Genomic DNA, 15,395 nt, shown 5'->3' on the forward strand with positions numbered 1-15,395 from the left:
ACAAAACACTAACCAAAAAACACAGTGTCTCAAAGCATCCATCATTTAATACAGACTCAGCTATTGTCCCATGAGAGCTGATGACTGACAGAGTATTGCACTTGTATGTTAAGTTTTTGGAACTCCAGATGATACAGAACAGTAATGACATCATGCAGTGTGCTGAATCCCTAGGAAAAAACTGTCCCATTTGATTTTCCAGGCAACATGATTGTGTTCTTGAAGAGATTGCATCTCTGTGACTTTGTACAATAATTGAGCTCAGCAACAGAAGAAACCCTTAGGAGATATATTTCTTGGCGAGAAAAAAACCCCAAAACCAGATATTTTCTTAGATTTGTTCCCGAGTCATTTTGCAGTGTAAACACTGTCTCTCATATCAGCACTGAAGCCCAGCTAACCTGATTTGCTGCAGCAGAGTGAACCACCTCCACTCAGGCTCAGGAAACAAAAAGGCCACAGCCACACTGCCCACCCAGCACAGCACACTGTAAAGTCACCTCCCTTGTGAAACAGACTCTGCAACTGAACAACTGCATAGAACATCATAAGATTGAAATATTACACATTTGAATAAAGAGCTCCTTTCGTACCCTCACAGACTCATTTTTTCCACCAAATGCTACATTTGTGTCCTTGCCAACAGGCAGCACAATTGCCAAAGTGAAGATTGTCTGATAAAAAAAGACACTGAGTTCCTAGATCTCTATTCATCATATTCTAGGAAGCTGCTCTAACTTACGTCAAAAGGAAAAAGTAATAAAAGCATATTCAAGCTATCTTTTCTCTACTTTTCCCATTTCCTATCAAAGTGGGGGAAATGGCAGAGAATCCAGAATATTTTCAGACTGATGCATTTCTTTATTAACAAATGTCTTTATTTCTCAGCAGCTTAAATATGAGTATTGTTATAATTATTTTTAGAGATACTGTTCTTTCTGCAATGATTGAATAAATACCTCAGGAAACTGTACCTTGTAACTGTTCATAGGTTTTCTTCTTTCTCTCCATTTAAAATAATTGCAGTACAAAATTTAGAGCATTATATTTTTTTTTAATGCCAGCAACCCTAAAATGCTGGATATGAATCCTAGAAACATAGAATTCTAAGCTAGATAAACAGCATATTAGAGTTCAGAGAGCTATTGGAAAAATTAGAGGGAAATAATATGTTTTCCATATTATGCACCTGTGTGACCATTCTTTCTTATTCAAGAGAATGGAAAAGAATAGCATTCTTATCTAGCAATATTTTCAAAATATTAGACAGCTTTGTTAAAACAACCAAGTTCCTACCTGGACTTCTTTTAGGCTTGGAAATATTTAATACTGGGCTCTGATTCTTGAGTGGAAAATGAAAAGTAATAGACATTTTTCCTGGATGGAGAAACCACAGTGGAAACTATGCAGTCTGTATTTGTGTACTTCCAGGCCTGATACTTAAGAATATTTATTTTCAAATAGTTCTAAAATACTTGGAATGCATAAAAGTAAATCAGAGTTATTTTACATTATGATTTTAAAAGGCAAAAGCATATTGATAGCACCCTTCATTCTGAACTGCCACTTGTTTCTTGCTCCCACGAGAACATCACTAGCTAAGATTTCTAGAGAATAATCAAAAAACAACACACTAAAATGACATCATTTTTGACTACAAGCCTTTCTGGCAGCCAGGTGAGCCCATGGCACTGGCAATGTCTTCTTGCATTAAGACAAGGATGCTGTTTCAACTACACAGAGAAAGGTTTACATAACAACTGTATCACCCTGCAAGGGGAGCCTGCAGCAGGAAGGGAACTCTCAGCAAGAAAGTTTGGGTAAGTTTTTCCTCCCTCATTTCTAAAGTTAAAGCTCTCTGTTTCTGCTTTGAGAGCATTGTGGCAGAGAAGTGTTGCACTTGCAGAAAGAGTTGACATTAGCAGCAACTCAGGCTGACTTTAGCGTTGTCTTCTGGAACTTCCATAATGTTCTTCTCTAGTTCTATGGAAACAAAAAAGTTATAAAATCAACTTACAAGAAATTATTCCATCTGATATTAAGGGTAAGAAAAGCTGGATGCAGACCCAGTCACTCCTGTGTGCTAAAACCTGGGCAGACAATGATATGAATATGCTTGCAGGTGTTTGAAACTGGCTCTAATGCTTGAAAAACCTCCCCAATCCTTAGGACTGTAAACAAGGAAAATGCACACAAAAAGCGAAATTCCACATACTGATGAGATTTCCTGCCCCAATTTGGGCCCTGTGCCCAGGAGTGTTATCCAGCTCCTTTATCATGGACTGCTCAAAGGCCAAGGCAGCAACTCGGGAAAAGAATTCTTTGACATTCTCTCCTAGGAAACAAGACAGAAATGATGTGTTTTTATAAAGGCACATCAACAGATGATCAAGCATAACAAGCACATCTGTGAACAGCTGACTGCTCAATGGGACAGAACAGGCCTCTTCAACAATCTGTCTCCTATTCTGATCACTGCAGAAATAATTTCTGATTTTCTTACTCTGGAATGCTGTACCCTGTGCTGCACCTTTATTTTTAGCCAGCAGTGGAGAGAATTCATTTTGTGGTGTAATCTTTTTCCATTGCAAAGGTTGAGTAGTAGTGCACATGTGTATTTATGTAACTAACTATGAATTAAACATGCTCAGATACTGCAAAGCAGCTTGATTACTTCTTTCTGCAAACACGACAGTGAAAGCACAGATACAAATGCTCAAATAAAATCAGCCATTAATAAACCTGAAGTTTCTAATAGCAACAAAATGCAAGAACAACAACAACAAACTGGCAAGGGTGGGGGGGATAATAAATTCCTCCCACTCCAACATGAGCCCTAGTGGTTATGCTATCTTTACATCCTTTGCAGTAATTTACCTGTTTTGGCTGAAACCGACCAGTATTCTGCCTGCATTTCCTGGGCAAAGCGGATGGCTTCCAGCTCTGTCCTCTCGCACACAGCACCTGACTGGGCAAACAACGGGGGACAACTTCAGCTGAAGTGTGTCTGGGCTGGAAGCACCGCAGAGGCACTGCCAGAGCACCTGCACTGTGATGCTTCCAGTTTTCTCAGTGGCCTTTCTGACCTTGTCCAGACTTGGGCAATTAGACAGGACTGCAAGAATGTTCAAGTATTTAGTACTGGCTTTAAATGGAAGTCTCCACTCAGCTCCCACAGCACTGAAACAAGAGTTAACAAGTGACTCTTGTATCTAACACATTCCCTGGTAAAGAGCTATCAAGTCAGCAGCCCTGTTAATGGCCTTTAAATCCTTGTCACCTCAGCAGAAGAGTTGTGGGACAAATAGTAAGAGAAGAAGCAAGTTTGTTTACAAAACTTCAAAAATCTTTTTTCTACAGAAAGACAAACACAGGACTGAGAATTGTACAGAGAGACTGCATTTACCCTCTTCTTCTGAAAATGTTGTGATATTCAATTAAGTAAGAAACTTTCCCTGTTCCTGAATAATGAACACACTATCCCTTAAAAACCATTTCCTCTCTAATTTTTCCAACAGCTCTCTGAACTCCAATACTCAGTTGTGAGTATCTAGCTTAGAATTCCATATTTGCAGGATTCATATCCAGCATGTCAGGTTTGCTGGCATAACAAAAACCCATATAATGCTGTAAATTTCATACAGCAGCTATTTTAAATGGAGAGAAGAAGAAAACCTATGTTACAGAGCAACAACAAAACCTTCAAGATCACGATGTATGTTTATTTATGCTTGAAAAATGTCATGCAAGAAATATTTAACTAACTACCCATTTTTTCAGAAAGCCTGTTCTTAAATTGGTTTCAAGTGTGCTGTTCAATTTACCTTTTAAGTTTTGTGCTCAAGGTCTTTATCTCAATGACATTGTGCACAACTTTGCAAGGGAAATCACTTGAGGAACTAGGGAAAATCTGATTTCCTTATCTGTACTCAATTTACTCACCACTAAATCTTTCTTTGTTCCAACCAGAAAGATGAAGCTGGAGTCTGGCTCATTCTCCCTCAATGCATCTTCTAGCCACTGTCTAAAATACAAAACAGAAATGACAGAATCAGTCAGAAGGAACAAGGAGTACAGGACAAGATGACAGATAATAGGGTCACAAGAAAAGTGAGTGGAAGAACTTAGGTGAGAGTATCAAAAGCCTTTTTTTCTAGACAGATAAAGCAGTAGCTATTCCAACTCCTTTGAATACATGTCTTCCACTAAGGAAAAATCATACCCATGGCAGAGTACAAATTCAACAATCATTTTAGCACCCAGAGAGGATATTTCTCAGTGTAAGAGAGAGGTAAAGTTTGGTGTGAGATAAGGAATAAGAAAAGAAAGCAAGAAGCAACTGAAAAGGTATGAACCACACAGCAGGTTAGATAGAAATGGGAATAAAGAGTGAAATAATCTATTCAGCATTATAAAACAGCTCCCTATCAAGGCTGTATGATTCTTGTCTCACAAGCTTTTATATTCTTGTTACTCTGGCAATCAAGTTTCTCTTGAGTCATCCAACACAAGTCAAGGAGGGAAGGCAGTGTGTGCGTGTGTGGGAAATCAGGTTCACAGGCTTCAATTACTTTCAGCCAAGCAGAGACACTAATATATATATTATTTTACAAAGTCCTATGTAAATGAGCTAAGCACCGTAGTACACATTCAAATAAGACAGAGTACAGGTTGTAAAGAAGTCTGTACCTGCATTACAGTCACAACAGCACGTTAGAAATACATATGCTCTGAGCTGAGCCAGCAGTGTGGGGTTTTGTAGCCTGCACTGAAGCAGAATGAGTTTACTCATAACAATGTGTTGTTGTTACCAAATCATTACAAGGATCTGAACTAGTAAGTTTAGCTGTAGCTACACATACTTGGAGTTTTTAATTTTCTCCCCTCTTTTTGACAGCTTATCTCCCATCAGAATCACAGAAACTAGAAAAAAGAAAATTTAGGGATAACAGTGCCCCTGAAAAATGAAAGGCTCATTTGAAATGTCTCAAATGAGACATTATGCATGAGATGCAGCTCATCAATTTTATAATTTATATCAGATTCCAGCCTGGTATTCTATTTATAGCAACTTTTCAGGTGCACTTCATCTCTTCCTGCATGTCTAGCTTTGGAAGGATCAAGCTCTTACTGAAGTGCCTCTCTCTGCACTGACTTTAAAGGAAGTCAAGTGTAAGCAGTTCAGATTTATGCTCTGCATTTTCTTCAGAAAAATCCCTCCCTATGTAATCCAAACTAGTGACTGTCATTTTTAATTTCTTAGCTCAATAGAAAATACACTAATGATCCAGCAAGTTCTTAACACCTACATATGGAAGGCAATTAAACCTGCTGTAAAAACCTTCAAAAGATAAGCCAAAATGCAGAAACTTACTTGGTGTGATCCAAAGTTTGGATATCAGCCAGATCAAACACTGTTATTATAACTGCAATAAAAGACAAGAACAGAAAAAAAAAAGTAATTAAATTAGAAAGTGTATCAGAAGTCTCTCCAACCCATCTTGTTAAACAGAGAGAATGTTTATGTATAAGGTGTAAGAACAGATTTAACATATAGGAGGTGGAAGACTATCCATTTGCTCATTCCTTTTCTTTTTTAGCACTCAATAAGACTTAAGTCCTTAGTCTTCAACATTTTATCTATAGTCTGCAGTCTACAGTGCTATCAACCCTTTTCATTTTGGGACCATTCATTCCCACAGGATTGTCTCTTACCAAAGGGAAAGCCAGAAATATCCACTTCCAACTGCAGCATTAATCTCACCCAACTTCAAATTCTTTTCCCCATAGTCACAAGTGCCACTTTCTATCACTGCACCATCAGAACACTCAGAGCTTGCAGATGTGACAACACATCAAGTCATGAACTTCTTCATCCCTTTTTCCCTGCAATAATGGACAATCCACTCCACCACACTGTGTCTATAGGTACCTTCTCAAGGAGGAAATGTGGATATATGTTGCTGTACAAAATACAACCTCCTGACAAAAGCAGGATCAAATTAATATTGTTCTCACCCTCTGCTCCTCGGTAGTAAGCAGATGCAATGCACTTGAACTTCTCCTGACCTGCTGTGTCCCATCTGTGCAATGGGAGGAAAAAAGAAATTTCAGGTTAATGAAACCCAGGGTAACCTGAGTAAACATGTTAATAAAGCAGCAGACTGGTACAAGGCAGAGAAGAATGTGATACCAGAGAAGTGTCACCATCTGGAACATGTTATTCATTAACAGAATAATGACAGAAATACAGTAAAGCTCTTTTAGTCAATGAAGACATGAGAATACCATTTTTACCTTTTCTTAAAAAATACTAACAATTTTGAAGACAATTCAAATATCTGTATTCTGCATGGTTATATCCTTTCATTAAAACATTTTTTTTTCTTTCACCTATGTAATTTACATGTATTTTAAATCTAGTTTTGTAAATTTTCTGTGCTAATATTAGCTAAGTCATGCATTAGCCCGTTAGAATCTTGCAACTGCTAGATAAGATATCTGTCCCTCCACTACAAATTAGAGACCTGCAGCTCAGTCTACCAGGTACTAATGACACCATTAAATAAAATCAAGAATGTCCTTCTTATTAATGAACACGACATGCAGTGCCTTCAGCTACTGCCAGCACAACAGAGGTTTGGGTTTGTAGCCTTGTACTGCCAGTCATGGATACTTGCAAATATATCTTGTATGGAAATCTCTCAGCAAGAGGGGGCACTAGTGCTTATCATATGGAAATGTTCTACCCAGCTTCTGAAGACTTAGCAGATAATGCAACCTGACCTTATTGTTTCAGTTTGCAAAACGCTGATGTGTGAATCTAGATTTTTAGAGAGACTCAAGTTCCAAAAGGATAGCACCTGGCAGAACTTCCCAAACACAATTGCAGTGAAATCAGTGGGAAAAGATTTTTAAGTATTTTTTCAATAAATACCACAAGCCATCTATTTATATCAGTGAGCTCATCAGAAAAAAAGTTTTCCTAAGTAAAGAAAGTTTTTAAGATTCATGTACTAGAATATGAAAAGCATCCTATTTCATGCAAAGCATCTTATTTCTGCTCTAGGTCACTACAGATCATTCCATGATGCCCTCTACAGAACAGTGTTGCTGGCCACCAGAAACACAAAGGGACACCACTCCACAGACCCAAAGCAGGTGGAAGAAGGGCAGGATTCCCACTAGTCTGACAAATAAAGTTGAAAATCAAAGATATTATAATAAAATCTTCTAATAATCTAATAAAACCACTCCAGCCTTTCTATGATTTAGGAATAATAAATTAGTTGCTAATTAAGAGATGTGAAATCACTAGACACCTCAACAGAAATTTCAATCACTGCAGGAATAAAACCCCCAGTAAAGCCAAGTTCAGTCTCAATGTGCCTACTAAACTCAAATCACAGACGGGTTATACTAGCACTGGACAAGGCTGTGGCAAAAGCTTTCACTTCTCTTTCATAAGCATTGAGTAAAAAAGACAGGACTCCACTGAAATAGTGCAAGACATCCAAGATTTTCACTGACAAGCTTGTAACACTTTTTACGGATGAGAAATCCAAGAGTAAAATTTCTACTAAAACTGCAAGTCCAAAGACAGAATCTTTTCTTCAGATCACATTTTCCTTTGTGTAATTGTATTATAGTTTTAAAATCTTTATTCCACTACAGCCTGCAGCAATTCAAGCACTGCTGAGACTGTACTCTGTGCACTGCTTAACCATGCTCTTTCAACTCACATCTGGAGGTTATATGGCATTCCAATTATTTCAAAACGTTCAATCTCAAAATCCACTCCAATGGTCGCCTTGTAGTCTCGGTCAAAATTATCTTTACAAAATCTGCAATTAAAAAAGGGGGATGAAATACTACTAAGACAATTACAAATAACTGCAAAACTAACATTGTCTAGGTAAATTATGAAGAGAAGAAAAAAATAACTGTGGATGTGCTATGTGATGTAGAAGCAGACAAAGAAAACATCAAGACACTAATTAAAAGAAAAGGAGATACTGTTTAACTAAGTAGAAAGCATTTATATCTTGTAACGTCTCAGGATAGTATGAAACTCAGAATAAAACATCTTTGGGCTCTCAAGGGAGGTACAGTATCTTTCAGTTTTAGTTACAAGGGAGTATATTTTCAGTCCTAAATAATGACCCAAATGAAACCAAGACTCAGACACTGGAAATTTTTTCCACTTTTTTAGCCTTTAGACTGGATTCCTTAAGAAAACACTGTATCATATTTGACTGGATAAAAATATCTCAGAATGTAACATATACTGATTGAAGTGCTAGAGCACAATCTTCTGTGTTGATGTATCAAGACTGTCTCATACTCTTGGCTTCATTTTGTCTTCATTTAATAACAGAACCACAAAGTAAATACTGGTTCAGGTTCAAACCAGAATCATGAAGCACTGTTTTACAGCCAGCAATGGAAATGTTATAACATTTATTGGAGAAACAGGAGAATCAAACCATCAGCTGAGATATACTGTACCTGTTGATAAGACTGGTCTTCCCAACATACAGGTCTCCTACCACAACCACTTTGGATATTTTCAGCCTGTTATAAATATTTCAAAATATTACATAGTTTTAGTAGTAATTTCAATTTAGTAGTAATCTCCTTCTAAATGTTCTGGTTTAGATCTTTAAATTGCAAGTGAAGAGCACAAGTACCTGTGACTTCAGTTTATCTCTGTGCCGCTGTGCTGCACGATCTGAATCTTAAATTGTGATAAGGAAAGACACCTAAAAACCAAACCCTTCTGGAGCAGAAATAGCCCATTTTTTACTCTGCCTTTTTTTTTTTTTTTTTTTTTCTTCTTAATTTCAAATCAGTGGAACAAATTTTATTCTATTAAAATTGCTTTGCCTACAAGTATATGCATTTGGCATAATTTTACGTAAGTTTCCACATAAGACCATAGTGTTTCTGCATCCTTTGCATTCCAATTTATCCCAAGTTTCTCATTGCCTTCAATACTACAAATGAAGCAGAAATAAGAAATTGCTGATAAAAAAAGAACCCACTGCAGAATGTGCCTCTGGGAAAACAGCCCACAGGGTTAAAGCCAGTACATTTTCTGACTATCTGGAATAATATTAATCTGAACCTGGCTTCATGCAAATAATCCTCTTTGCTCTAGGTCCTCCCACAGGATACAGCAGATGGGCTTTAGGTGACTCAGCCTGCATTCTTAAAATTGAAACTGTGTCTCATTTAGGAGATCCAGGTGGATAAGTGAATTTAAGTTTATTTGCTGACATAAACTTGCATTGACTTCTCTTATGCACATGCTACAAAAATGGCTTAAGAGGTTTAAATGTTCTTTTCTATCAAGGAATGACTTTTTAACAAAGGAGTAAATCCTCTGTTGAATACTATTTCTGGCTACATCAACTTCCATGTGATGCTGATTCCGAGTTATCTACTCTAAATAGTTGAAAAATTGACTGGTAAACTGCATGATTAATATTTCCAAAAAAGAAATAAAAAGTTTTGTGTGCCAGTCAACATTAACTGGGTGATCACAGGCCCCTGAGCTCCTCATTACTGTTACTGAGAAAATACTGAATAAAATCAACGACCTTAAGGGAAAAGCCAAAGAGTAAGTGATGGTTTAGAGGTGTGTGTTTCATTAATTCCATAAATACTGGGAAAAAACCCCAAAAAACTCCCTAGATCAGACCATTTAACACAATGATGGACCATCAGGAGAGCATTAAACACAGCCATTAGCTACTGAATTTATCAGACTAGCTTTCCAAAAGACAAAGAAATATTTTATTAGTTGGGATATTGGAAAAGGAAAGAATGGTTATTCCTGTCAAGCTTTACAAGTACTGTACAAAACACTCTGGCTGCCCTTCCTACCCTCATTCCAGTAAAAAATTACCTAAAATGATCAAATAAAAATCATATCTAAAAAGCAGTGACAGAAAAGTAGCTTAATTTTATTCACAAAGACAAAACTTATAGCTTTTTAGTAATACTCTGTTACCAGAATAAATTATGTAAAGAGTTGGTTTAGTATAGAAATTTTAAAAATACTACTAATAAAAATCCCAAACAAATACATCTTGGAAATGGAAGGAAAAAACTCCCCAATTCAATAAAGCATGTCTCACTTGGAAAATTGTCCAGACACTTGTAACAAATTTACATGAAACTAAGATAGTGACTGTGTTTCTAAAAAAGGAATAAAGTCACTGGTGTCTCTCAGGGTGACATATTTTGGCTTAAAAAGTTTTTTTTTAGCAAGACTCCCTAGTGAAATGAATAAAAAGTTGCATTTAAAGATGGTTATCATGACAAGTCTCATGTCAGCAACTCTGGAGCTGGAGGAATAGTGAGCTAATTGTCAGTATTCATAGGAGCTCCACTTTATGGAGGATCCTTCACACTGAAACCAGAAGCATTTATCACTAAAATGTACAGCCATTTATTTTAGCTGAATAGTGATGATTTCAACACACTTTAGCTTTCTTGCCTTGCTTTAATAATTAAATCAGTAATAGCAACAGTTCTGGAGGAGAGATAATGCGGGGGGAAAAAAAACAACTTCAAGATTATTAGTAGAGAATAAACCAACTTGTTTTGATTTTTAAATGCTATATATTTACCAGAACTTTGCTCCAGTTTTAAGGAACCATTTATGAGAACTTCTCAGCTTGTATACTTCAAAAAGTTTAAAAAAAAAAAAAACCAACAAAACAAACAAAAAAAACCACACCAGATTCCTAGATGTGTCAAGACACTTAGAACTGCTGCCTTTACATCCCTCCTTTATTAACTGCTCCTTTGGAACACCTACAGAGAACACAGCGAGGCTGGATCTGTTAGATCTTTTGAACTGAGTGTTTACTTAAAGGGTGCTAAAACCCTTTTTGTTCCTAAATGATTACACCATTTTATCAATGCTACCTATCCCAGCAGAAGAAGAAGCACTTGATTCATGTACTGTGGAACAGGTCAGAGAACTGTCCCCTGCAGGGGCTCAGCTGCCTTAAACCATACTGGAGTGAGGAACATGAGGAATGAGGGAGGGAAAGACAATGAAGAAAGGAGGCTATAAAGAGCTTAAAATACTTTCTTCCTTGCATACCTGGGTTATTACAAACTTACCCAGCTGTTCCAATGCTCTGCTGACAAGCAGTCCTGACCTGTGCATGGAAGTGTTCTTTAAACTGCAGACAAGCCTCAGGTGTGTACCACTGAAAAGAGAGAACAGCTCTGGGATAAACTGGGCAAGGGCTACTTGGCAAGAAGCCAAACTGGGAGAAAAAAAACAGATTAAATGCTCGTTCACAGGGTTTATCAAGAACAGAGTTATCCCGGCATAAGAAAGGGGTAGGCTGGGTTAGAAGGCAGTAAGGTTTCCCCAGAGCTGTGTTTGTAAAAGCTCCTTGGGACAACACCATCCTTTGAGCACCTTTCTGAGTGCCAGTGTCCTGCCTAAACACCCCTGACCAAATCCATCTGCTCATCACTCTGTACAACACTAAGTGCCTTCAATTATCCCAATAATCTAAGACACACAAGACAAACATGGATGGGAGCACACCACCAGCAAGTCATTACTATGAAGTTTTTTCAATTTTTTATAAGTGTAAAGCACTGTTTTTATCCCTAGCTCTTTAACGGGAATTAATTAAAAATCAGTAAAAATATATTTTACCTTGCATTTGCTTAAAATACCTGTGGTATTTTTCATAAAATTAAAAGCAAAATATGAGGCTGAGATCAAGAATGGAAAAAAAGTGAACTCCCTTAAAAGGATCTTTTGAACAACTGAAAAAAAATGCGGTAAATCCTTGCCCTTCCCTATCCTTAACTGTTCCATTATACTTCGAATACAAAAGTCTTTGGGGACATCAAAGGTATTCTGTCTGTGTTTCTACAGTGCCTACTACGTTTGATCTACTGTATGACTAAGGTTCTTGTACAAACAGAAAATTAAAAGTGCCTCAAATTCTTTAACCAAAGCCTCCTAATTAGATTTCTTGGCAAATTAATGTCAGCTATGGTTCCTCTTTGCCCCCAGTGTTGGAGATCTTTAAGCATGTAATTATCATTGTTTTGCTGAAAAAAGAAGACAAATATTGTAAGATAACACCTCTGTAACAAGAGTCACTTTTTGTACAGGTTAGAAAGAAGAATGAGGATTATTATTAAAGAGATCAACATTAAAGGGGACTATGAGTTCACATTAAACTTTGAAAGAATCTTAAATAATTTGCAATTTTAACTGAAGACAACAACTGTACATTAAATTAAATTAAAATATCATATTAGCACAATGGAACGATAGATCAGTGTGGCACGGGCTACATACAGTGACCAAAGGGATAAAAAATGCTTACCTTGGGAAACTGGGAGATTATTCTTTCTCTACTCACTGGGGGAACCAAATGCATGAGGCTGGACTTCATCCTCCAAGTTCAGTTAAATTCTACAAGACAGAAAATATGTAAAGAGAAACACAGTAGTCAGGAATTACCTCAATACAGGGACAACCTTAGAAAAACTGACCAAGTTCTTGCAGACTTGTCATCTATTTTTTTCCTTTTTTCTTTTCAGCACAACTGGCAGTTCTTCAACTCGGTTTGCGTGGAAGGAAAGCTGTTTCCCCTGTAAAAAGGACCACCAAGTCTGCATTGCTGTAGTAGCAACCAGTGGCCTTCTGAAACTACAAGGCACCAACTCCAGTTCCCTGGGAGGACAGAGAATTGTTCACTTATCCAACCCAAGTGCTGGCAGTTTAGCCCTCAAAGGATTCTGCAGTGTCCAATTTTAAAATCTTGCTCATCATTGTTTCAAATGCCTCTGTACTAAGCTCATTAATGAATGTTAGGGGATCCCAGATTTCATGTGGTCAGAAGAAGCAGGAGGAAAGATGAAGCTGCTGCATTTCGTGGCACAACATCAAACTTTCATCCAAGATCAGCTCAGAAATAACGAAATCTGTCTGACATGGAAAAAGAATAATGTTCACATGAAAATCACAAATGCATTCAGATGTCTCACCTGAGATATATCAATTTGGTTATGTAAGGAAACCTCGTGGGTTTCTGGGGGAGGGGACCCTGATTAGGGCACCGATTTCTTACTGCCGTTCAAAAGAACATTTCTAATGGGAGCATTTTCATCATGTAGCAAAGTGTAAGGAAGGACTCACCGAGCCGCAGCTGATGCAGCAGGATTCAAGCAGCTCAGCCACTGCTTCGTGGCCATAGCAACAAGTTTGCAACAATTCCCTTCCTCCCCTTCTTCCACAGAAGATCGGGAAGGCGGAGTTGGAGTAATTTAACTATACATAGAACTGTAGTTTTGAAACAACAGAGTCATTTTAGTGGTCATACAGATTCCTTTGATCAGAAATTGCTCCTTGATAAACCCAGTGGTCCCTAATCCTGTTTAAGGAAACAGTTCCATGTTCTTCGAAGATCGTTGTATATAGGGATACAAAGAGCAGGATTAACCTATTAGACAAGGAACTAATGGAGTGGGAACTGTAACAGTGCTAATATTAAGCATAGCAGCAATTATAAAGGAACTCCCGAGGGATTTTTTCAGCATTTCAACTTGATTTCATCACAGCTTTAAAGTCAGAATGCGCATGCCATTAATGAGACATTCTGAATTATATAAATGTCTTTCTGCTCATTAATAATCTTGCTTTCTAATGTAAAACCATCAAAGACAAGGAATAAGAAATTACACAGCTTTTTTGCATTACCTAAGTATTGTCAATTAATTTAGACAGTATTTAGTAAGCCAGAGTGCAACTTAGGATGCTAAAAGATTTTGCTGTGTCTTTTATTAGGATTTAAATTTTTCACCTTTCAGGAGAAAACAAAGGTCTCCCATTCTAACAGTCACATTTTGATAAAGCTGGAAGAGGATTTGAACCAGGAGACAAGCCTCTCCCACTTCTGCAGCAGACTAAAAATGTTAAAGGGCACATCAAAGCGGACCAGTAATTTTAAACAGTGTGCAAGTACAGAAGAAAAAACCCTACAGTTCTGTTTTACAAGCATACACAAAGAATAATGCTTAAAAAAATACTAGTCCACTACTTAGAATTAATGTTTTATTCTCTTCCGTGAGGAATTGCTTTTAAATCATTTCAGGCATGAATATGATCTCAACCTTACCAAGATAGCCACTTCCCCACAGTGAACCCCAGGTTTGTAGCTGATGGGTTATTCACCAAAGGAAGTGACATTACAGTTTTTATCTATTCCCATATTGGAGAGTTCTACTTAGGCTACTCGTGACCATACAGAGCTCGAGAGATCTACACCCTTGTTATGGTGCTCCTGCCCTTCTGGCCAGCTTGAATGACTTTACAGCAATATTAATGTCTTAATTAATGCCAGAACTATTAGTATAATTCTGAAAACAAAAACTCCATGAGTTTCAGACACTAACTTGCTTTCTGCATATTCTAGCAGTAGTTCAACACCTCCTAAGCATGGTAAACACCTGTCGTGTGTACACAGACTGACTCACTGCTCCTCTGCTAGAGCTCTTTCACAAACTAAGCTACAGAAACCCCAGTTCAACAATCTCAGTGAATGCAAAGTACAGGAGGGACCAAGACAACCACACAGATATATTTCAAAATTGAGAGGTCATCTTCACTTACTGTATTTAATCTAAATCTCACATACACATAAGCACATCCCAACTTACCACGTCAACAAATAAGACACATCATTACAGGAAAAGAATTTAAGAAACAAAAAGCTGCTGAAAATACTGAGAATGATCCGTATTTTCTCTTCTTAAAGAGCTGAAAGGGGATGCAGTCACCAGGGAGGGCTGGGAACACAGTGTCTCCATGGCATCACAACCCTCCTTATCTCAACACTGCAAGAACAGTAGTGCCAGCAGCTTCTGTGGGTAGACAAAGGATGGATGTGAGGAAGGCATTCAGAAGGCAAACATAAAATAAATTAGTATCACGACCACTAACAAAATCAGTATTCCAAGCTGCAGTGAAGGACAAGACAGAACGACACACCAAAAGCAGAGGTAACACTCAGGGACAAGTCTTTGGTTTGGTCCTGCTCTTTCTACACTGAGAAAAGTTCATGTTCTTCCTGTGGAAATCAAGTGAACTTTTACAAGTATATAGTGCAAATCTAATCTATTTCAGTTAAATCACCTGTAAAGTAAATAACCAGCTCTAAAACGTTGCAGAAAAAAAGAACCTTTTCCAGAAAATACATTTTTGAAGTAGCAATTTTTCTTTTATGGATTTTGAAGATCAACAAACCAGAACCTATTCCTGTGATGCATTTTAATCCAGCTGATCAGAATGACTTTGGATTTGTAAAATCCTTTTAAAGAACTTTGATTATTACAATTGTTAT

The 15,395-nt window shown here is 37.5% G+C and overlaps 1 protein-coding gene across 1 annotated transcript; it reads right to left on the bottom strand.

The window, feature by feature from the left end:
• Window positions 1-1,227: 1,227 nt before the first annotated feature.
• On the bottom strand, window positions 1,228-12,467 carry RAB36 (RAB36, member RAS oncogene family). Its single transcript, XM_083873651.1, has 10 exons — window positions 12,378-12,467; window positions 11,140-11,228; window positions 8,509-8,574; window positions 7,743-7,844; window positions 6,019-6,083; window positions 5,375-5,426; window positions 3,943-4,024; window positions 2,878-2,968; window positions 2,216-2,335; window positions 1,228-1,983 (listed from the first exon to the last, which is right to left on the bottom strand). Exons 1-10 carry the CDS (start codon window positions 12,444-12,446, stop codon window positions 1,919-1,921), a joined length of 801 nt encoding a protein of 266 aa, XP_083729777.1. The 5' UTR covers window positions 12,447-12,467; the 3' UTR covers window positions 1,228-1,918.
• Between the last annotated feature and the right edge of the window lie 2,928 nt (window positions 12,468-15,395).

This window comes from Zosterops lateralis (genome assembly GCF_965231275.1).
Source record: "Zosterops lateralis genome assembly, chromosome: 17".
NCBI classification, from domain to species: domain Eukaryota; kingdom Metazoa; phylum Chordata; class Aves; order Passeriformes; family Zosteropidae; genus Zosterops; species Zosterops lateralis.